Source organism: Anabas testudineus, chromosome 5 (genome assembly GCF_900324465.2).
Source record: "Anabas testudineus chromosome 5, fAnaTes1.2, whole genome shotgun sequence".
Lineage (NCBI taxonomy): Eukaryota > Metazoa > Chordata > Actinopteri > Anabantiformes > Anabantidae > Anabas > Anabas testudineus.
In genome coordinates, this window is record NC_046614.1 from 14,229,382 (window position 1) to 14,251,277 (window position 21,896).

Sequence of the window (21,896 nt, forward strand, 5' to 3'; positions counted from 1 at the left end):
GTTGCTCCAGTGGGAACACTGTTGTCTTTGTCAGTCTGGAATCACACAACTTCCACGAGAACGCAAATTAACTACGTTGGCACACAAACTATTGTGCTCAGGGTTTATTAAGCATGAGACATGACATCAGAACAATTTGATTACATGTATTCAACAGTACAGGTTTCAGGGTATTAGGCAAAACATAAAAAATAACAACATTTATATTGAAAGCCTGTTAATATTTTACTACCTCTACATTAGACTATGGAGGCATGAAATTGATTTATGATTCTCTGGCAGCTACATGACAGCTGCAAGCAGAACGACTGCCAAGACATTCATTTAGAACAGATGGTAAACACACAATCATAACAAACTCAATGTAATGATTGGACAAGACAGTACTAAGTGAACGTTGCCCTTGTTTACACGAAAATTGCACAAGTTGCTTTGAAACATTGATATATACAACAGAGTTTGTACAGATTCTCTTTGTGGATTTTTTTTTTTTACAAATATTTCTCTGACAAACGTCTGAACATAAAGTGCCAGAATACCAAACTTTTAGTTTTTAGTCTTTGAGTTTAGTTAACAGAGCTTCAAATCTTTCTATAAATAGTGAATTATCAGGGGACTATTTGAAATTGCACAAGGTACTGTACTGCCAGTAATGAATATTTTAGAAAGAAAAATAATCCAGCAAGTGCAAAAGGATATGGTGTATCAGTGTGCAAAATGCAATGTCATCCTTGAAATGAATAATTTAATTGTTTAGGTTTAGTAGGAAAAAAAATATCTAAAAGAAAAACAATGAAAGAACAGTTCAGCCAGTACATAAAGTTCACTGTGTGCAGGATTTCACCACTTGTTCTGTCTCATTTCAGCAACATCCTGATCTCTTCTTCTGTTGGGGCTCTTGGTTTAACACCACGGCTTCCTGTTTTGTGTCAGCTTTTTGACTCAATATTCTGGCAACAACACAACAACAAGAACACAGTCAGCCGATTTCTTGGTAAGTGACATTAAAAAACATGAGAAAATAGTGAGGTATGTGTGAGCTGTGTTACCTGGCCATAGTTTCCAAACACTCAATCACGTTTTCACCTGTGGCAGCGCTACACTCCATGAATTCAAAGTTGTACTCCTGTGTAAATAGAGCAGCTGCTTTTAGTGCGGTGTTTGATAAAACAATTTTATTATAATCTGGTGTAACTGGATTAACTGAATGCATGAAACAACCAATACCCCTTATTTATACCTTAGCTAGAATTTCTCCTTGCTGAGTTTTAATCTGCCGTTCTGTGCGATCACTCTTATTTCCAAGGAGCAAAATGGTCACATTCTCCCCAGCTCCCTCCTGCAAAATATGGATGAGTTTAAATATTTTGATGCTCCAGAAACTGTACAACAGACATATTGAACTGTATTATTTATATTTACAGTATAACTTATATGATATATAAATAAAATAACTGTATAATAAATCTGACGTTTGTCTGTGGGTCAAACTCTGCCTGCTTTTAGAAGCAAGTTCCACAACTAAATCTAAGAGAACAGCATCGACTCAGTGTAGTGTTGCAGTCACTGCAAACATATCTACACACATTTTCTATTTTAACATACTAAGTATATTCCTGTAAAACAAAAAGAAAAAAAAAACATATACCGCATTAGCAACATTTCACATTTCAGCATTTCACACACACAGACTGAAGCTGTAAATGCTCCGTACCTGAATACAGTTTGCCCAGTAGCTGACTGCAGAGAAGCTCTTAGACGAAGTGATGTCGTACATCAAGACAAATGCCTGGGCTTTGTGAAAGATCTGTCTTGTAATGCTGTGAAACCTTTAATGACAGTAAACTATTTAATTAAAGACATTCTGCATAAGATGTAATTCATTTTAATAAAAAGGAAGCTAATAAACATAACACTCAAGAGTGACCATCCCATTGCAGTGAGAAACACTGTACCATCACTAGAAAGTGTGACATTTTCCTACTATATGTACAACCAGCCAACCTCCACTGCTGGGACCAAGTGTGCTGGGCTAATTCTAGTAATCACTGCTGAGATTTCTCTGACGGATGAGGTGTACATAACGCTGAAAATGCAGGAGGCTGCTGTGAGATTTAAGGACAAGCCTCCAAGACAGAGAAACATCCTACCCTAAACCACTAGAGAAGCAAAGTACACCTACACCAAACCAACATCACTTCCTGGGATAAAAAACGACATGCATATGGATGAACAGTCAGGCTGTCATAAAGAATAAAACCCTGTACTTTGGTGAGCAATGCCTGTTCTCGCCTGTGACCTTCCCTTGTGCCACTGTCTAAGTGCTCTGCTTACCCACAGCAGACATCAAGAGAACCCACATCAGGCTGTCTGACATCAAAATGTACTTTTGTTCAGGAAATGATCTGATCAGCTTTAGTTTCTTCTTACTGACATCTTTCAGGTTGTGGATCGGGTCAGAATCACCAGCATGATTATATTTTTTCATATAGCAAGTGAAGTGTAAACGAAAAACTGACTTCTAGGGCTAAAAAACTTGCCCAACCACTTAGAATCTCTCTTAATACACTGCTCATGATAATCACAATTTACTGGAAGGCGGTTTCTCACACATGTTCAGAATCTATGTGCCCGAAGAGGAAGACAGTAAACTAATGTGCACCATAAATGTGCACTTGGTCCGTGTCAGTATAAATATATTTAACTGAAACTGCAACATTTAAAAGTACGAGTATCTCAATATTTTGTAAAAGCAAAAAGAGGAAACTCACCTTTCTTGACCGGCTGTATCCCATAAATATAGCACTACTGGTTTTCCATCCACAACCACAGTCCACTTGCAAGAATCAAGGCCTACAAAACATATTTATGTAACATTCATCTGTCTATTTCTGCATATTTGTAGAATTCGCATTGGGTAAAGATCGGGATCTTACCAACAGAGGCAGGTAAATCTAAAGAAAACTTTCCACTCTGAGCTCTTTTCATGAAGGAGGTCTTTCCAACACTCGTGTCTCCAACCATCAAAACATTGTAACCGTTTGATTTGACATCTGCTCCCGTGGAATCACCCACTGAAAGGAAAATGAAAACATACATATTTCTATTTGTCTATACAACACAATCAGCTGACTGGACTGTTTAGTCAGTTATGTTTACCTAAAGAAAGGTTCTTATGACTCTCTTGACCCAGGTGGATTTCAGCATGAGGAGTCACTTGTTTAGGTGCCTTCTCACTGTGGAACAAACAGCGGTAAAATAAAATGAACATCATGTTATAAACCACATTTATGTTTCTTTTTGATACTAATGACATAACCATCAACCTTTATTTGAATTTGAGAAAATAACAATGTAATGTATGATTTGGTTTGTGGTTTAAATCTATTGCTCACTTAAATTGTGATATAATTGTGTTTTAAAACTCAGGGCCATAATCAACTTAAATTAAGAATCGTGTTGAAAACAAGTACTGTAACATAAAAAACTAAATAAATAAATATAAATACAGATAAATAAATGCTGTCACTGTCCCTCAAATGGGAAATAGGTCTTGGGTTGTATTCAGTGCTGCATAAAATTAGATTTGTGAGGACACATTATTTACCTGTCACCTATTCTTTCATCTATCCTCCATTAGCTGCAGGTTTCATTGATAGAAGAACAAATTAAAAATTTTCACAACCGCTTACATCCCTACGTTTAAGCTGGTTAGACTTTCACACTATATACGGTGGCAAAAAAAAGTATATGTGAACCTCTTGGAATTTCATGTGTTTTTGCATGATTTGCATTATTATTAAATGTGATCTGATCTTTATCAAAGTCAAGAGTATTAATAAATATAATGTGCCTAAAATAATAACACAAAACAATCTGATATTTCATGTCTTTACTGAGAGTGCCCTCTTTACACCAAATGTAGTGATGCCTGTTCTTTCCAAATAGTTCAAACTTTGTTTCATCAGTCCACAAAACATTTTGCCAATACTGCTCTGGAGTGTCAATGTGCTCTTTCACAAACTTCAGGCATGCAGCAATATTCTTTTCAGTAAGCAGCAGCTTTCTTCATGGTCCCCTGCCTTAGACACTGCTAGTTCAATGTTTTACCTGCTGTAGACTCATGAACACAGATGTTAACTAGTTCCAATGATGCCTTCCAACCTTTGGCTGTCTCTCAGAGTTGTGTCTTTATCTCATTAATGAGTGTTTGTTGTGCTCTTGGGGTCATTTTGATTGGCCGCCCACTTAGTAGAGCAAACTGTTTCTTGCCACTGTACATGTATTTCACTATATCCCTTCAAAAGAAATTCCCTGTAGACATTTAATCAGCCTGTGATGAAGTTACATTTAAAAAAACTATCAGGCTTTCTCCATGATGCTTGGAATAACCTTCCTGCCATGTACTTTGTGAAACTGGGCACGTGTTCCTGATTTGGTACTTGTTTAAAATCAAAGGATGGTAACTAAATAGTAATTTGATTTAGTTTTTTTGTTAATTGACACATACAACCAACAATGTTTGCACAGTACTCCAAGTCCAAAAGGCCCTTAATTAAAGTTATAACAAAATGAAAAAAGATTATTAGAAACACAAAACAGGCAGACTTAAAATGTATTTTACTAGGCTGCCACAGTGTTTGTATCTCTGTTGAACAGTGTTGAACAGTAAGTGTTGGACTTACCTCACAGGCCTAGATGCCTCTTCTATCTTTGAGGAGCTGATGTTAGATAAAGGTGTTTTGTCACGTTCACCTATCTGCAGAGACAAAACCACTGAATCTAATTGGGAGATTCTACTGTAATCCTCACTCTGTTATATTCAGTGTACAAGGACAAGAACAAAATAGATGACTTGTTAAACACGTGCTTTACAAGAAAAAAACATTGGGTGACTCTTTTTTTGTCATGTTACAGAATAAATGCTAAACTGGGAAACCGGCCTTCAGATCAAGAACACAGATATGTTTGTGTTCTTCTTTTCAACATGTGAAACCTGTGGTGTGGTGTAGTGTAGACCACATGTTCCTCATTGTGATTCACTGTGTCATTTAGTTCTTTTTGCAAAAACACTTGATCAATATGCAAGAAAAAAACATGGCTACTGCTACAAATAGACAATAATTCACTGCAGAATACAGGCACTAAAGTAAGAACCCAGTTAAGTTTAACTGTATGAAATTATACCCACTGTACAAATACACCTATACTGTTATGGTACTGTGTAATGCCAGCAATATTTAGGTTAAAATATTTTTATTTAATTAGAAAAGATTTTTAATCAAGATAATTTGAACAACAAAAAGTTGAAACAAGTAACTTCACTCATTACACAAGTTACACACACTAATTAAAATGCAGGGAAAGCTGTTTGTTGTTGAAAAAGAAAAAGGTCTGAATGAATATTTGGTTTGCTGCTTACCTCAGATGTTTTGTCCAGGACCAAAGATTCTTCGCTGTACTCTCCAGTTGTCTTGATGCCACTTTCTTCTGTGAGACTTCCAAGATCTTGGCCTTTTTCTGCTTCTGTTATTCTGTCCTCTCTTGCGGCGTTAGGATTTCCACGTGACTTCCGATGAGATCCCAGCTTTCTTCTTCTCCCTTCATACAATGACTCCGACATGTCATCTTGTTTGGGAGAAGTGGACAGTTTTGCAGGTAGATCTGGACTCACGTGAGACTCTGTTTCTGCTACGTGGCTGATGGAAACAGGATTTATTTCACCTGTCAGTTGAGTCAGAGGTTTTAATGGAGACTTACTAACATGGCTGTCCTCCACTCTTTCTTTTTCTTTCCTTTGTTCAGAGTCTTGGTGTTCTTTGTGAGTGTGGAGCTCTTTGGTTTCGGAGGCATTTTCACTCAAAACATCTACATTATCTCCAACTGTTTGAGGCATTTCAATATCCATCTCCTGCTTTTGATTCAAGTCTTCCCTTTTCAATTGTGATCCAAGATTTCTGCGAGTGGAGCCCATCTTTCTTCTCCTGTTGGTTGAATTAAAATTCGGGCTTGCATCCTTCATATCAAAGCTTGCGTTGTGAGCTTCTTCTCCTTCACTTGCCTGGGCAGTCTTATGGATTATTATGGATTTCTCTTTTTCCAAATCTGCCACCACCACACCAGGTGCTCCAGCTGATTTCAAAACGTGGTCCTGTGTCATGTTTATGTCCTCTGGACCTTGCTCGTCAGTGCGTGAACTTTGTGCAGTCTCACAAAAAGTACTACATTCAGGGTTTATAGCATCCTCAGTGTGTGGAAGCAGCAACTCATTTGCTGAGCGTCTCTTTCTTCCAGTAACAACAGAGGTTATTTGCATCTCAGTGCTTGAAAACTCATTTGGCTGTGGTGGCTCCACACCAACATTTTTCTCACTATACTTAGCATCATCTTGTTGGACAAACGTAATAGGAATAACATCCTCACTGTGGGAGGCAGACTGGTCAGGACACATTAAATGATCTGTTGCTAGTGTCACATTACTCTCTACAATGTGCAGGTCAGAAGTAGTGCTTCCCAGCTTTTGTCCTTCATCACAAACAGAACTTATATCATCAGTTTCCTGCTGTTTTTGATATTCATTACTCAGTGATGGTTGTGCTTTTCCCTTCTGAGATTCCTCCACAGCTTTTGCCTCGTCAGTGTCTGTGTCCACGTTTCTATGTTTTGTATCATCTTTGTCGTCCATTTCTCCGTCTTGTTTTCTGTTCAGTTGTACCTTGCGAGAGGAGCCCATCTTTCTCCTCTTCTGCTTGGATGTTCCTTCCAAAGGTCCAGTGCTATCTAGATGAGTTTTTTCTTGTACATCTTGTTGGACATCCACTGCCGTAAAAACTCCACTTTTCTTAGACACATCCACGTCAGTATCATGTTCTAGTAAGGTTTTCTCACACGATAAAGCTTCTATATCAAAAATGGAGATGACATTGTCATGATGATTTGAAGCTGAATCACTTTTGCAGACAGAGACCTCTGAGTCCACTTTGGCCATGCCATAGCCTGTAAGTGGAGTTATATTAGCTGTTTCTTCTGCGTATATCTTTTCCTCTGTTATCTTTTTTGTGGTTTCTCCGTCATTAATGCTTTTTATTTTCTCAGTAGTCTTGACACCTGGATTAGTTCGCTGTTTTAATTCTTCCGGCATTGTTATCTCTGTTGCCACTGACACTTGTGTTTCTGCAGACGCTTCATCACCCCAAGTATTTTCAGCAGATTCTAGCTCCTGTTGTTTTCCTTTATTCCTTCGACTTGACCCCAGTTTCCTTCTGTGTGCTGCAAGTTTGAAGCCTGTATGAATTTCCTCTTTGATACTCTGAGAATGGTCCTGTGGCTCAGAGTCCAAAGGCGTATGGACTTCTGACTTCAGAGTTCGAACAGACAACTTCTTCTCCTCAACCGACGAGTGATTCATTTGATGCATCTCTTCCATCGGTGATGTTTTAAGATCCTCTTCATGCACTTTCTTGGCAGCACTCTCTAACTGTTCAGCTACTGTGACTTCAGATAAGCTCAAATACTCATTTTGTTCCTCATTTGTCGACAACTCCTCTTTTGATGATGAAAGTGTTGCTTGCTCAACAGCCTGTTCAGGTTCTGTATGTTCCCCAGGGCTGCTTTTATCCAGGGTGACAGAAGGCTTTCTATCGCCTGTATCTGTTAACAAATGGGAATGTTCCTCATCATGAATTGTCATCATGAAATTTGATTGATCATTTACCTGTTGGTCCACTGTGGAACTTGAATTTACACAAAAATTAGTTAATTCAGAGGTGCCAATGTGTGCATCTTCTTCTACCCGATCACTAGCTTCTTCAGTCTGAAGGGCATTCGTTGCTTCCAGCATGGTTCCCATTGATAATTCCTTATTTGCTGTCTCTACTGTTAAAGATGTTGTTGTTTCATAGAGTTCTTTACACACAGTATTTCTAACAACTTCCTGTGTAGGTCTCTGGTATGATTCAGACTTCTTAACATGCCGTTGTCCCTTATTTCTACGGCTAGACCCCAGTTTTCTTCTGCTCCCAATGGTACTGAATTCTGCATTATTTTGCTCATCTTTCCTCACAGAATTGTCTTGAATAGAGATAAGGCCTTCCTTCTCCTGATGATCTGCTTGTTTAGCATTACATTTTATATGATCCTCTACTTGGCATTCAGTCTCATTAACTTGACTCTGTCCAGTCTCTACTTTTTCTATGTCACTGCTCTGTAGGCTCACAACATCTTTATTTACAGCCTTATCTGAATTATTGGCTCCTCCCATCTCTTCACTCAAAAGGTGGTCCGACTTGCCTTTATCTTCCAGTGTCTCCTCTTTAAAGTCAGTTTCACCTTTATCAATCAAAATTTCCAGGTAGGCCTCTGGATGCTTTGTTGTGTTGGGGTTTTGATCCTCAGAAGAATAACCAGGCATAGATGCTGAATACAAAGAGCTGTCACGTGTCACAGACATGATAGTATCATGGTCAATGTCCTTACTTAATTCTTCCTTCCTCATTGTCTCTAATACTGATATTTTTGCTGTTTCCAGAGCTTCATTAACCTTTCTTTGCTCTTCCTTTGTGGGACCTTCACATTTTTCTCCCACGTCATCCTGTTCAGGACCTCGTACATCCACTGAACTCCCTGCTCCTGGACTACAGACTTTCATTGTGACAACCCCCACAGTTTCTATCATGTCATTTGATTGTTGTGTTGTTTGTACATCGATTTCCTGTTCCAGTAAGGCTCTGTCATAAGATAAAGCTTCCATAGTTTGGGCTTTGAAAGTGTTTTCTTGTCTAAACTGAGGAGGTGACCTGGAGGTGACATTGTCATAATGATATGGAATATTCTGTATTTCTGAATCCAATTTGATGACTTGTGGTGATTGTGTCAAATCCACTTTGGCCATGCCATAGCCTGTAAGTGGAGTTAAATTACTTGTTTCTTCTGTGTGTTTCTGTTCCTCCTTATTGACTTCTTCACTGAATTTGAAAAAGTCATCTTTCTCTGTGTTTGAAGTAACATCATCTTTATTTTTATGGCATGTTTCAGTAGCAGAGTCGAGTTCATGTTGTTTTCCTTTATTCCTTCGACTTGACCCCAGTTTTCTTTTGTGTGCTGCAAGTTTGAAGTAGGTGTGAATTTCCTCTTTGATACTCTGAGAATGGTCCTGTGGCTCAGAGTCCAAAGGCGTATGGACTTCTGACTGCAGAGTTTGAACAGATAATCTTTTCTCCTCGTCTGGGATGTAATTAATTTGATGCATCTCTTCCATCAGTGTTGTCTTCAGCTCCTCTTCATGCACTTTCATTCCAGCATTCTCTGTATGTTGAGCTACTGTGACTTCAGATAAGCTGGCATCAGTTTGTTCCTCATTTGTAGACAACTCCTCTTTTGGTGATGGAAATGTTGCTTGCTCAACAGGCAGTTCAAGTTTTATATGTTCCCCAGGGCTGCTTTTATCCGTGGCTTTCTCCAGTGTGACAGAAGGCTTTATATCCTCTAATTTCAAATTTAACTCACTCTCATAACTTTTGCCCTGTAAAATCCCCCACTGCTTTAACAATACTGCGTCATTCGTTTCTGTTACAGAAGACACATGGGGACATTCCACATCCTCATCATGCATTTCTATGAAATTTGATTTGACCTGTTCCTCTACTGTAAAACTTGGATGATCATGAATCCTAGTTAAGTCAGAGGTGCCAACATGTGCATCTTCTTCTACATTATCACTAACATCTTCAGCTGTATGAGTGTCCATTGCTTTCATCATGGTTCCCGTTGATATTTCCTGATTTACTGCCTCTTTTGTGGATGCTATTTTTGTAGTTTCAAATGATTCATTAGCCACAGTATTTCTAACTTCTGAAGGTCTCTGGTATGATTTAGTAACAGTGTTCTTAGCATGCTTTCCCTTATTTCTACGGCTAGAACCCAGTTTTCTTCTGTTTCCCATCGCTTTGAAGTCTGTGTTGTTTTGCTCTTCTGCGTTCAAAGAGTTGTCCTGAGTCAGGGGGTTCAGACATGCATGTACTTCTGACCTCGGGGTTTGTAAAGAACATTCACTCTCCCAAACTTCAGAGAAGAGTCCCTCCTTCTCCTGATGATTTGTGCATTCAGCAGTGTCTTCACTCATCTGTTCTAAAGCCTCAAAGTTGTCTTCTACTGTGGGATTTGTATATTTGCTAAGATTTAAAACTTCTTGTTTGTTACCAGGATCTTCAATACTTTTCACACTCAACGCAGATTGGTGCGTGTCCTTGAATTCAGTTTGGCCTTCTTGGTCTACAGAAAGGATTGCAGAATCTTCTGTGGCATTATTTGCCACACTCTCAGATGAATAATCAATTTGAGATATTTCTTGTGCTTCTTTTGGCTTAACTTCATGTTCATCCACTTTATTTACGACTTCTTCTGAGTGTTGAGCTCCTCTAACTTCAGATAAGTTGAAATGCTCATTTTGTTCCTCATTTGTAGACAACTCCTCTTGTATTGATGAATACATTGCTTGCTCAATACTACATTCAGATTCTCCAAAGCTCCAGAGTCCTTTTTTCTCCTGATGACCTTCAATCACCTGGAACAGTACAGTGTCTAGACTTTCTATGTCACTGATCTGTGTTTCAGATTGGTGAGTGCCCTTGAGCTCTGATGTGACAGAATTTGTTTCATAATTTTCTGTGGCATCATTCCTCAGACTTGACTTATCAGTCTCAGACATTTTTTGTATCTGTGTTGGCCTTACATCCTCGTCATGCACATTAATTAAACCGTTGCCTGAATAAATAACTTCTCTGACTTCTTCACTCTGAAGAATGTCAGATTTGTCCATTCCTCCTAATGTGTCTTCCACTGATTCGTTAAATGCCTGCACTTCAAAATCAGTGTCTTTTTCATTATGGGTTTCATGAACCTTTTTATTTGTATTAATTAATCCTTCAAGGCCAGCCTCTGGACAGTTTGCTCTTGTTGAGTTCAGAACCTCTGATAAATGACCCGGCATAGACACAGAATATAAAGAGCTGTTATCTGTGATAGACATGACAATATCATCTTGAGTTGTTTCTTCCAGCCCCTTTGCCTGTAATGCCGATGCTGTTGTTATTTCAGGGGCCTCACTAACCCTAATATTTTCTATGTCTTCTTCCTTGGGTGTATGGTGTGACTCAGGAGTAGAGTCCTTAAAATGGTGTGGTCCTTTATTTCTACGTCTAGATCCCAGTTTCCTTCTGTTCCCAATGGGGTTGGAATCAGTGTCATGTTGCTTCTCTATGCTCACAGAAGTGTCCTGAGACTGTGAGCCAAAAGTAGTATGAATTTCTGATTCCAGATTTTGCAAAGATTCACTCTCCTCACCTTTGGAGAGGAGTCCTTCTGTTTTCATGTTTCCATTTGTTGACCACTCCACGTCCCTCTGAATAGTATTAGATTCGTCCATTTCCAGTCTGACTTCCACTGATTCATCAAATGCCTCCACTTTAAAGTCAGCTTCTTTTTCATAATGTTTTTCTTGAACATTTTCGCTTGTATTACTTAACCCTTCCAGGACAGTCTCTGCAGAGTCTGTTGTTGTGGGGTCCTGAACATCAGATGAAGAACCAGACATAGACACTGAAGACAAAGAGCTGTCATTTGTGGTAGAGATGATAACATTGTGCTCATTAGCTTCACCTAACTCTTCCTGCCCCTTTGTCTCTAATGCTAATTCCATTTTTTGTGTTTCAAGGGCATCATTGACTGTGTTATTTGCTTCATCTTCCTCTGTGTGTTCACGATCTGATTCAGCCAAAGACTCCTTGACTTGGTGTTGTCCTTTATTTCTGCGTCTAGATCCCAGTTTCCTTCTGTTCGCAATGGGGTTGGAATCAGTGTCATGTTGCTTCTCTATGCTCACAGAAGTGTCCTGAAGCTGTGAGCCAAACGTAGTATGAATTTCTGATTCCAGAGTTATGAAAGATTCACTCTCCTCACCTTTGGAGATAAGTCCTTCCTTCTCCTGCTGACTGCTTTGTTCTGCACTGGGCTTTATTTCATCCTCTACTTGGCATTCAATCTCATACACCTGACTCAGTCCAGTGTCCACTCTTTCTGTATCTCTGGTGTGTGTATCATATGTATGATAAACTTCATTTAGCTGGTCTAAAGGCTCCGAGTTGTTTTCTTCTGTGAGATGTTCAGCTTGGTTTTCATCAGAATATGAAACTTTCTGAATGACATAAGGGTTAGAACTACTTTTCACAATCAACTCAGATTGTTGTGTGTCCTTGAATTCAGCTTGGTCTTTCAGGTTTCCAGAGCAGGCATCCAGATTTTCCACCGTGTCCTCTATTGTATGTTCAAACATGTAATCAGTTTCATGTATTTCTTGTATTTGTGTTGGCTTAAGCTCTTGTTCATGCACTTTATTTACAGCATCTTCAGAATGAGAAGCTCCTCTGACTTAGATAGTGAAATGCTCTTGTTTTTCTTCATTTGTTGACCACTCCACGTCCCTCTGAATAGTATTAGATTCGTCCATTTCCAGTCTGACTTCCACTGATTCATCAAATGCCTCCACATTAAAGTCAGCTTCTTTTTCATAATGTTTTTCTTGAACATTTTCACTTGTATTACTTAACCCTTCCAGGTCAGTCTCTGCAGAGTCTGTTGTTGGGGGGTCCTGAACATCAGATGAAGAACCAGACATAGACACTGAAGACAAAGAGCTGTCATTTGTGGTAGAGATGATAACATTGTGCTCATTAGTTTCACCTAACTCTTCCTGCCTCTTTGTCTCTAATGCTAATTCCATTTTTTGTGTTTCAAGGGACATCATTGACTGTGTTATTTGCTTCATCTTCCTCTGTGTGTTCACGATATGATTCAGCCAAAGACTCCTTGACTTGGTGTTGTCCTTCATTTCTGCGTCTAGATCCCAGTTTCCTTCTGTTCCCAATGGGGTTGGAATCAGTGTCATGTTGCTTCTCTATGCTCACAGAAGTGTCCTGAAGCTGTGAGCCAAACGTAGTATGAATTTCTGATTCCAGAGTTTGCAAAGATTCCCTCTCCTCACCTTTGGAGATAAGTCCTTCCTTCTCCTGCTGACTGCTTTGTTCTGCACTGGGCTTTATTTCATCCTCTACTTGGCATTCAATCTCATACACCTGACTCAGTCCAGTGTCTACTCTTTCTGTATCTCTGGTGTGTGTATCATATGTATGATAAACTTCATTTAGCTGGTCTAAAGGCTCCGAGTTGTTTTCTTCTGTGAGATGTTCAGCTTGGTTTTCATCAGAATATGAAACTTTCTGAATGACATAAGGGTTAGAACTACTTTTCACAATCAACTCAGATTGTTGTGTGTCCTTGAATTCAGCTTGGTCTTTCAGATTTCCAGAGCAGGCATCCAGATTTTCCACCGTGTCCTCCATTGTATGTTCAAACATGTAATCAGTTTCATGCATTTCTTGTATTTGTGTTGGCTTAAGCTCTTGTTCATGCACTTTATTTACAGCATCTTCAGAATGAGAAGCTCCTCTGACTTGAATGAAATGCTCTTGTTTTTCTTCATATGTTGACCACTCCACGTCCCTCTGAATAGTATTAAATTCGTCCATTTCCAGTCTGACTTCCACTGATTCATCAAATGCCTCCACTTTAAAGTCAGCTTCTTTTTCATAATGTTTTTCTTGAACATTTTCACTTGTATTACTTAACCCTTCCAGGTCAGTCTCTGCAGAGTCTGTTGTTGTGGGGTCCTGAACATCAGATGAAGAACCAGACATAGACACTGAAGACAAAGAGCTGTCATTTGTGGTAGAGATGATAACATTGTGCTCATTAGCTTCACCTAACTCTTCCTGCCCCTTTGTCTCTAATGCTAATTCCATTTTTTGTGTTTCAAGGGCATCATTGACTGTGTTATTTGCTTCATCTTCCTCTGTGTGTTCATGATATGATTCAGCCAAAGACTCCTTGACTTGGTGTTGTCCTTTATTTCTGCGTCTAGATCCCAGTTTCCTTCTGTTCCCAATGGGGTTGGAATCAGTGTCATGTTGCTTCTCTATGCTCACAGAAGTGTCCTGAAGCTGTGAGCCAAAAGTAGTAAGAATTTCTGATTCCAGAGTTTGCAAAAAAGATTCCCTCTCCTCACCTTTGGAGATAAGTCCTTCCTTCTCCTGCTGACTGCTTTGTTCTGCACTGGGCTTTATTTCATCCTCTACTTGGCATTCAATCTCATACACCTGACTCAGTCCAGTGTCTACTCTTTCTGTATCTCTGGTGTGTGTATCATATGTATGATAAACTTCATTTAGCTGGTCTAAAGGCTCCGAGTTGTTTTCTTCTGTGAGATGTTCAGCTTGGTTTTCATCAGAATATGAAACTTTCTGAATGACATAAGGGTTAGAACTACTTTTCACAAGCAACTCAGATTGTTGTGTGTCCTTGAATTCAGCTTGGTCTTGCAGGTTTCCATAAGCATTATCAAACTCCTCCTGTCCCTTTGTCTGTAATGCTAATGTCATTTTTGTTGTTTCAAGGACTTTATTGGCCTTGCTTTGTTCTGCATCTTCGTCTTGGTCTCCATAGTGTGATTCAGCCAAAGACTCCTTGACTTGGTGTTGTCCTTTATTTCTACGTCTAGATCCCAGTTTCCTTCTGTTCCCAATGGGGTTGGAATCAGTGTCATGTTGCTTCTCTATGCTCACAGAAGTGTCCTGAAGCTGTGAGCCAAAAGTAGTAAGAATTTCTGATTCCAGAGTTTGCAAAAAAGATTCCCTCTCCTCACCTTTGGAGATAAGTCCTTCCTTCTCCTGCTGACTGCTTTGTTCTGCACTGGGCTTTATTTCATCCTCTACTTGGCATTCAATCTCATACACCTGACTCAGTCCAGTGTCCACTCTTTCTGTATCTCTGGTGTGTGTATCATATGTATGATAAACTTCATTTAGCTGGTCTAAAGGCTCAGAGCTGTTTTCTTCTGTGGGATGTTCAGCTTGGTTTTCATCAGAATATGAAACCTTCTGAATGACATAAGAACTACTTCTCACAATCAAGTCAGATTGCTGTGTGTCCTTGAATTCAGCTTGGTCTTTCAGGTTTCCAGAGCAGGTATCCAGATTTTCCATCGTGTCCTCTATTGTATTTTCAAACATGTAATCAGTTTCATGCATTTCTTGCATTTGTGTTGGCTTAAGCTCTTGTTCATGCACTTTATTTACAGCATCTTCAGAATGAGAAGCTCCTCTGACTTGAATGAAATGCTCTTGTTTTTCTTCATTTGTTGACCACTCCACGTCCCTCTGAATAGTATTAGATTCGTCCTTTTCCAGTCTGACTTCCACTGATTCATCAAATGCCTCCACTTTAAAGTCAGCTTCTTTTTCATAATGTTTTTCTTGAACATTTTCACTTGTATTACTTAACCCTTCCAGGTCAGTCTCTGAAGAGTCTGTTGTTGTGGGGTCCTGAACATCAGAGGAAGAACCAGACATAGACACTATAGACAAAGAGCTGTCATTTGTGGTAGAGATGATAACATTGTGCTCATTAGCTTCACCTAACTCTTCCTGCCCCTTTGTCTCTAATGCTAATTCCATTTTTTGTGTTTCAAGGGCATCATTGACTGTGTTATTTGCTTCATCTTCCTCTGTGTGTTCACGATATGATTCAGCCAAAGACTCCTTGACTTGGTGTTGTCCTTTATTTCTGCGTCTAGATCCCAGTTTCCTTCTGTTCCCAATGGGGTTGGAATCAGTGTCATGTTGCTTCTCTATGCTCACAGAAGTGTCCTGAAGCTGTGAGCCAAAAGTAGTATGAATTTCTGATTCCAGAGTTATCAAAGATTCACTCTCCTCACTTTTGGAGATAAGTCCTTCCTTCTCCTGCTGACTGCTTTGTTCTTCACTGGGCTTTATTTCATCCTCTACTTGGCATTCAATCTCATACACCTGACTCAGTCCAGTGTCCACTCTTTCTGTATCTCTGGTGTGTGTATCATATGTATGATAAACTTCATTTAGCTGGTCTAAAGGCTCCGAGTTGTTTTCTTCTGTGAGATGTTCAGCTTGGTTTTCATCAGAATATGAAACCTTCTGAATGACATAAGAACTACTTCTCACCATCAAGTCAGATTGTTGTGTGTCCTTGAATTCAGCTTGGTCTTTCAGATTTCCAGAGCAGGTATCCAGATTTTCCATCGTGTCCTCTATTGTATGTTCAAACATGTAATCAGTTTCATGCATTTCTTGCATTTGTGTTGGCTTAAGCTCTTGTTCATACACTTTATTTACAGCATCTTCAGAATGAGAAGCTTCACTGACTTCAGATAAGTTGAAATGCTCTTGTTTTTCTTCATTTGTTGACCACTCCACGTCCCTCTGAATAGTATTAGATTCGTCCATTTCCAGTCTGACTTCCACTGATTCATCAAATGCCTCCACTTTAAAGTCAGCTTCTTTTTCATAATGTTTTTCTTGAACATTTTCACTTGTATTACTTAACCCTTCCAGGACAGTCTCTGCAGAGTCTGTTGTTGGGGGGTCCTGAACATCAGATGAAGAACCAGACATAGACACTGAAGACAAAGAGCTGTCATTTGTGGTAGAGATGATAACATTGTGCTCATTAGCTTCACCTAACTCTTCCTGCCTCTTTGTCTCTAATGCTAATTCCATTTTTTGTGTTTCAAGGGACATCATTGACTGTGTTATTTGCTTCATCTTCCTCTGTGTGTTCACGATATGATTCAGCCAAAGACTCCTTGACTTGGTGTTGTCCTTCATTTCTGCGTCTAGATCCCAGTTTCCTTCTGTTCCCAATGGGGTTGGAATCAGTGTCATGTTGCTTCTCTATGCTCACAGAAGTGTCCTGAGACTGTGAGCCAAACGTAGTATGAATTTCTGATTCCAGAGTTTGCAAAGAAGATTCACTCTCCTCACCTTTGGAGAGGAGTCCTTCCTTCTCCTGCTGACTGCTTTGTTCTGCACTGGGCTTTATTTCATCCTCTACTTGGCATTCAATCTCATACACCTGACTCAGTCCAGTGTCCACTCTTTCTGTATCTCTGGTGTGTGTATCATATGTATGATAAACTTCATTTAGCTGGTCTAAAGGCTCCGAGTTGTTTTCTTCTGTGAGATGTTCAGCTTGGTTTTTATCAGAATATGAAACCTTCTGAATGACATAAGAACTACTTCTCACAATCAAGTCAGATTGCTGTGTGTCCTTGAATTCAGCTTGGTCTTTCAGATTTCCAGAGCGGGTATCCAGATTTTCCATCGTGTCCTCTATTGTATTTTCAAACATGTAATCAGTTTCATGCATTTCTTGCATTTGTGTTGGCTTAAGCTCTTGTTCATGCACTTTATTTACAGCATCTTCAGAATGAGAAGCTCCTCTGACTTGAATGAAATGCTCTTGTTTTTCTTCATTTGTTGACCACTCCACGTCCCTCTGAATAGTATTAGATTCGTCCTTTTCCAGTCTGACTTCCACTGATTCATCAAATGCCTCCACTTTAAAGTCAGCTTCTTTTTCATAATGTTTTTCTTGAACATTTTCACTTGTATTACTTAACCCTTCCAGGTCAGTCTCTGCAGAGTCTGTTGTTGTGGGGTCCTGAACATCAGATGAAGAACCAGATATAGACACTGAAGACAAAGAGCTGTCATTTGTGGTAGAGATGATAACATTGTGCTCATTAGTTTCACCTAACTCTTCCTGCCTCTTTGTCTCTAATGCTAATTCCATTTTTTGTGTTTCAAGGACATCATTGACTGTGTTATTTGCTTCATCTTCCTCTGTGTGTTCACGATATGATTCAGCCAAAGACTCCTTGACTTGGTGTTGTCCTTTATTTCTGCGTCTAGATCCCAGTTTCCTTCTGTTCCCAATGGGGTTGGAATCAGTGTCATGTTGCTTCTCTATGCTCACAGAAGTGTCCTGAGACTGTGAGCCAAACGTAGTATGAATTTCTGATTCCAGAGTTATCAAAGATTCACTCTCCTCACCTTTGGAGATAAGTCCTTCCTTCTCCTGCTGACTGCTTTGTTCTGCACTGGGCTTTATTTCATCCTCTACTTGGCATTCAATCTCATACACCTGACTCAGTCCAGTGTCCACTCTTTCTGTATCTCTGGTGTGTGTATCATATGTATGATAAACTTCATTTAGCTGGTCTAAAGGCTCCGAGTTGTTTTCTTCTGTGAGATGTTCAGCTTGGTTTTCATCAGAATATGAAACCTTCTGAAGGACATAAGAACTACTTCTCACAATCAACTCAGATTGTTGTGTGTCCTTGAATTCAGCTTGGTCTTTCAGATTTCCAGAGCGGGCATCCAGATTTTCCATCGTGTCCTCTATTGTATTTTCAAACATGTAATTAGTTTCATGCATTTCTTGCATTTGTGTTGGCTTAAGCTCTTGTTCATGCACTTTATTTACAGCATCTTCAGAATGAGAAGCTCCTCTGACTTGAATGAAATGCTCTTGTTTTTCTTCATTTGTTGACCACTCCACATCACTCTGAATTTTATTAGATTCGTCCTTTTCCAGTCTGACTTCCACTGATTCATCAAATGCCTCCACTTTAAAGTCAGCTTCTTTTTTATAATGTTTTTCTTGAACATTTTCACTTGTATTACTTAACCCTTCCAGGTCAGTCTCTGCAGAGTCTGTTGTTGTGGGGTCCTGAACATCAGATGAAGAACCAGACATAGACACTATAGACAAAGAGCTGTCATTTGTGGTAGAGATGATAACATTGTGCTCATTAGCTTCACCTAACTCTTCCTGCCCCTTTGTCTCTAATGCTAATTCCATTTTTTGTGTTTCAAGGGCATCATTGACTGTGTTATTTGCTTCATCTTCCTCTGTGTGTTCACGATATGATTCAGCCAAAGACTCTTTGACTTGGTGTTGTCCTCTATTTCTACGTCTAGATCCCAGTTTCCTTCTGTTCCCAATGGGGTTGGAATCAGTGTCATGTTGCTTCTCTATGCTCACAGAAGTGTCCTGAAGCTGTGAGCCAAACGTAGTATGAATTTCTGATTCCAGAGTTTGCAAAGAAGATTCCCTCTCCTCACCTTTGGAGAGGAGTCCTTCCTTCTCTTCGTGACTGATATGTTGTGCACTGGGCTTTATTTCATCCTCTACTTGGCATTCAATCTCATACACCTGACTCAGTCCAGTGTCCACTCTTTCTGTATCTCTGGTGTGTGTATCATATGTATGATAAACTTCATTTAGCTGGTCTAAAGGCTCAGAGTTGTTTTCTTCTGTGAGAATTCTCAGCTTGGTTTTCATCAGAATATGAAACTTTCTGAATGACATAAGGGTTAGAACTACTTTGCACAATCAACTCAGATTGTTGTGTGTCCTTGAATTCAGCTTGTTCTTGCAGGTTTCCAGAACCGTTATCAAACATTTCCATAATATCATGTATTGTGTTTTCAAAGAAGTAATCAATTTCATGTTTTTCTTGTATTTGTGTTGGCTTAAGCTCTTGTTCATGCACTTTATTTACAGCATCTTCAGAATGACATGCTCCTCTGACTTCAGATAAGTTCAAATGCTCATTTTCTTCCTCACTTCTAGGTAACCCTTTTTTTGATGCAGCCATTGCTTGCTCAACACTGCACTCAAGCCCTTTACGTTCTCCAGAACTGCTTATTTCTGTGGTTATCTCTGGTGTGATAGGACATTCTATATTTTCTGAATTCACATGTGACTTACTCATGAAACCACCAGCCTGTAAAACTGCCTGCTCTCTTAAAAAGTCTGTGTCGTCTCTTTCCTTGCTTTCTTTTTCTATTACAGAATACACAGTGGGAACTTTATCAGGCTTCTCCCCATCCATTCCTTCCAAGCTGTTTTCCGTTGATTCTACCTGCTCCACTGTCTGTATTAGTACATTTTTTTCAGTTTCAAAGGCCACGTTACCATTAACACTTTTTGCAACTTCCTCTTTAGTTTTGTGGTATGATGCAGCAACAGAGTTCTTATCACGCAATCTTCTCTTGTCCCCATGGGGGTTGAAGCTGATGGTGTCAGCATGTTCAGCTGCGCTCACTGATGTTTCTGAAAACTGGGAGGCCAAAGAAGCGGAGAAATAATCTTCTGCAGGCAACGCCTCTGTTTGTGTGGGGCTCACCATCTTTGCTGTGGCAGAAAACTGTATAACTGATTCCACTTGTGACTCACTTGTCAAATAAGCGCTGTGCAAATTTCCATCCTGTGGTAGCAGCTCTGCATCTCTTTCTATTTCTGTGTCAGAATACACTTCTTTTGTAATGTTCCTCAAATCTGACCGATCAATTACTTGCAGATCTATTGTGGGACATGAAATTAGACTTAAACTAGTTATGTCAGAGACATCATCATGATGTGCATTTTCTTTGGCTCCCTCACTCTGAAGAGTGTCAGATTTATCAGCCCCTACGGTTTCAACTGCTTTACAAGAATCAGACACCACTTTGCACTTTGTGTCTTCTGCTTGCAGAGTTTTACTTTGAGGAATAGACATTTTCAGGACATCTTCTGGATAGTTTACAGTGGCGTTCTCAATCTCAGAAGAAAAATCTGACATAGTGGTTGAATACAAGGAAAAGTCATGTTTTGCAGGTGGATCATGCTCTCTCTCTTGACTTACTTCTTCTTGTTTCTCAAACTGTGTTGCCAGTGACATGTGTGTTGTTTCAAGTCCTTCATTACCTCTGGTTCTTTCCTCGACTTCCTCTCTAGGTTTGTAGTATGATTCAGTTTCAGGGTCCTTTACATGCTGCCTTCCTTTATTTATTCTACTAGACCCGAGCCTTCTTCTGTTCTCTGACTGTCTTGATGATAGCTGCTGTTGGTCTTCAAATTGTGACTTATCAGGTTTAGATAATACATTTAATGATTCAGTATTTTCTTCTGATGTGTGGTGTTGTGCAACAGAAGCACTGTCCATATTACACTCATCCTCAAGTGGTTCATTTTGAGTTGCTACGTAGCGACGTGAACCAAGTCTCTTTTTTTTGTTGTCCTTTTTTGTTCTTGGAGCAGACATAATTTTTTAACTCACCTAAAGTGTAAGACATTTAGTCATATGTCAGCAAATCAAGCTCAATTCTACTAAACATCAGGTTATAACTGAATTTAAAGAAAATTCTAAATGTTCAAAACAATAGTTTCCCCAACAACCCACAGTACCCACAAACGCAATTGAGTGAAAACTGCTTCCTGTTTCAAAAGGACCTCACTAAACTCTAACAATTATATTAACTTCAAAGCAAAACTCACTAATAGTACTATAAAATAGCTATGATACCACATGTACATACCACCAAAATATGGCACCTCTGTCGTTTCTGCTGCGTTGTAATGTCATCAGCCTCCCCGCCTGAAAAGTACTTACATTTCACACATGGGGGTGTATCTATATTGCAACCATGACTGATCGCTTCCTGTGTGGGCTTTGCTTGCTTGCAACATTATTTTTCAGCAAACAGCATTAGCATGCAGCACTTCCTCAACTGAATCAACCTCAATTTTCCATATTTACTGTACACAGGAAGCTTTCAGTCGGTGGTTCCACGATGGGGGAACCTACCTAACTCTGCACGATCAGAGACAAGACTCGCTCCCACTTTTCAAAAATCTGCTGAAGAAAGAACTCTTGCCCAACTTTCTGGGCCCTTATATCTAAATAATAAATCTTTTCACATCTCATAAAACGTAAACATTTCCTCCTACAGCACTTAGATATTCTGCTTGCCTTGTAAGTCACTTATTAGTCACTTTGGATAAAATTGTCTGCCAAATGATTAAATTTAAACGTATAGTCAAGCATATTTAATAGAATCTCATTTCATTATTCTACATGATGAGATTTTCACTTATGTTTTTATTAGCCTAAACTAGTAATACATTTAAAACACGAGCAACAAGAA

The 21,896-nt window shown here is 39.4% G+C and overlaps 2 protein-coding genes across 2 annotated transcripts; both read right to left on the reverse strand.

The window, feature by feature from the left end:
- Positions 1 to 89: 89 nt before the first annotated feature.
- Positions 90 to 12,786, reverse strand: rab44 (RAB44, member RAS oncogene family). Its single transcript, XM_026349007.1, has 9 exons — positions 5,423 to 12,786; positions 4,686 to 4,759; positions 3,160 to 3,236; positions 2,937 to 3,074; positions 2,772 to 2,853; positions 1,715 to 1,829; positions 1,241 to 1,339; positions 1,050 to 1,126; positions 90 to 950 (listed from the first exon to the last, which is right to left on the reverse strand). Exons 1-9 carry the CDS (start codon positions 12,326 to 12,328, stop codon positions 863 to 865), a joined length of 7,656 nt encoding a protein of 2,551 aa, XP_026204792.1. The 5' UTR covers positions 12,329 to 12,786; the 3' UTR covers positions 90 to 862.
- A 3,864-nt stretch (positions 12,787 to 16,650) lies between these two features.
- On the reverse strand, positions 16,651 to 21,344 carry LOC113153437. Its single transcript, XM_026347065.1, has 3 exons — positions 21,288 to 21,344; positions 19,283 to 21,028; positions 16,651 to 18,207 (listed from the first exon to the last, which is right to left on the reverse strand). Exons 2-3 carry the CDS (start codon positions 21,011 to 21,013, stop codon positions 16,651 to 16,653), a joined length of 3,288 nt encoding a protein of 1,095 aa, XP_026202850.1. The 5' UTR covers positions 21,014 to 21,028; positions 21,288 to 21,344.
- Between the last annotated feature and the right edge of the window lie 552 nt (positions 21,345 to 21,896).

What these genes read in the sequence shown, in the direction of transcription:
- rab44 (XM_026349007.1), bottom strand. Translation starts at nt 12,328, where the DNA reads ATGTTTGAACATACAATAGAGGACACGGTGGAAAATCTGGATGCCTGC. An exon ending in GAGGCATCTAGGCCTGTGAG is followed by an intron (nt 3,237 to 4,685) that starts GTAAGTCCAACA and finishes TTTGTTCCACAG; the next exon opens with TGAGAAGGCACCTAAACAAG. An exon ending in TGTTTGGAAACTATGGCCAG is followed by an intron (nt 951 to 1,049) that starts GTAACACAGCTC and finishes TGTTGTTGCCAG; the next exon opens with AATATTGAGTCAAAAAGCTG.
- LOC113153437 (XM_026347065.1), bottom strand. Translation starts at nt 21,013, where the DNA reads ATGTCTGCTCCAAGAACAAAAAAGGACAACAAAAAAAAGAGACTTGGT. An exon ending in ACCCTTATGTCATTCAGAAA is followed by an intron (nt 18,208 to 19,282) that starts GTTTCATATTCT and finishes GTCCTTCAGAAG; the next exon opens with GTTTCATATTCTGATGAAAA.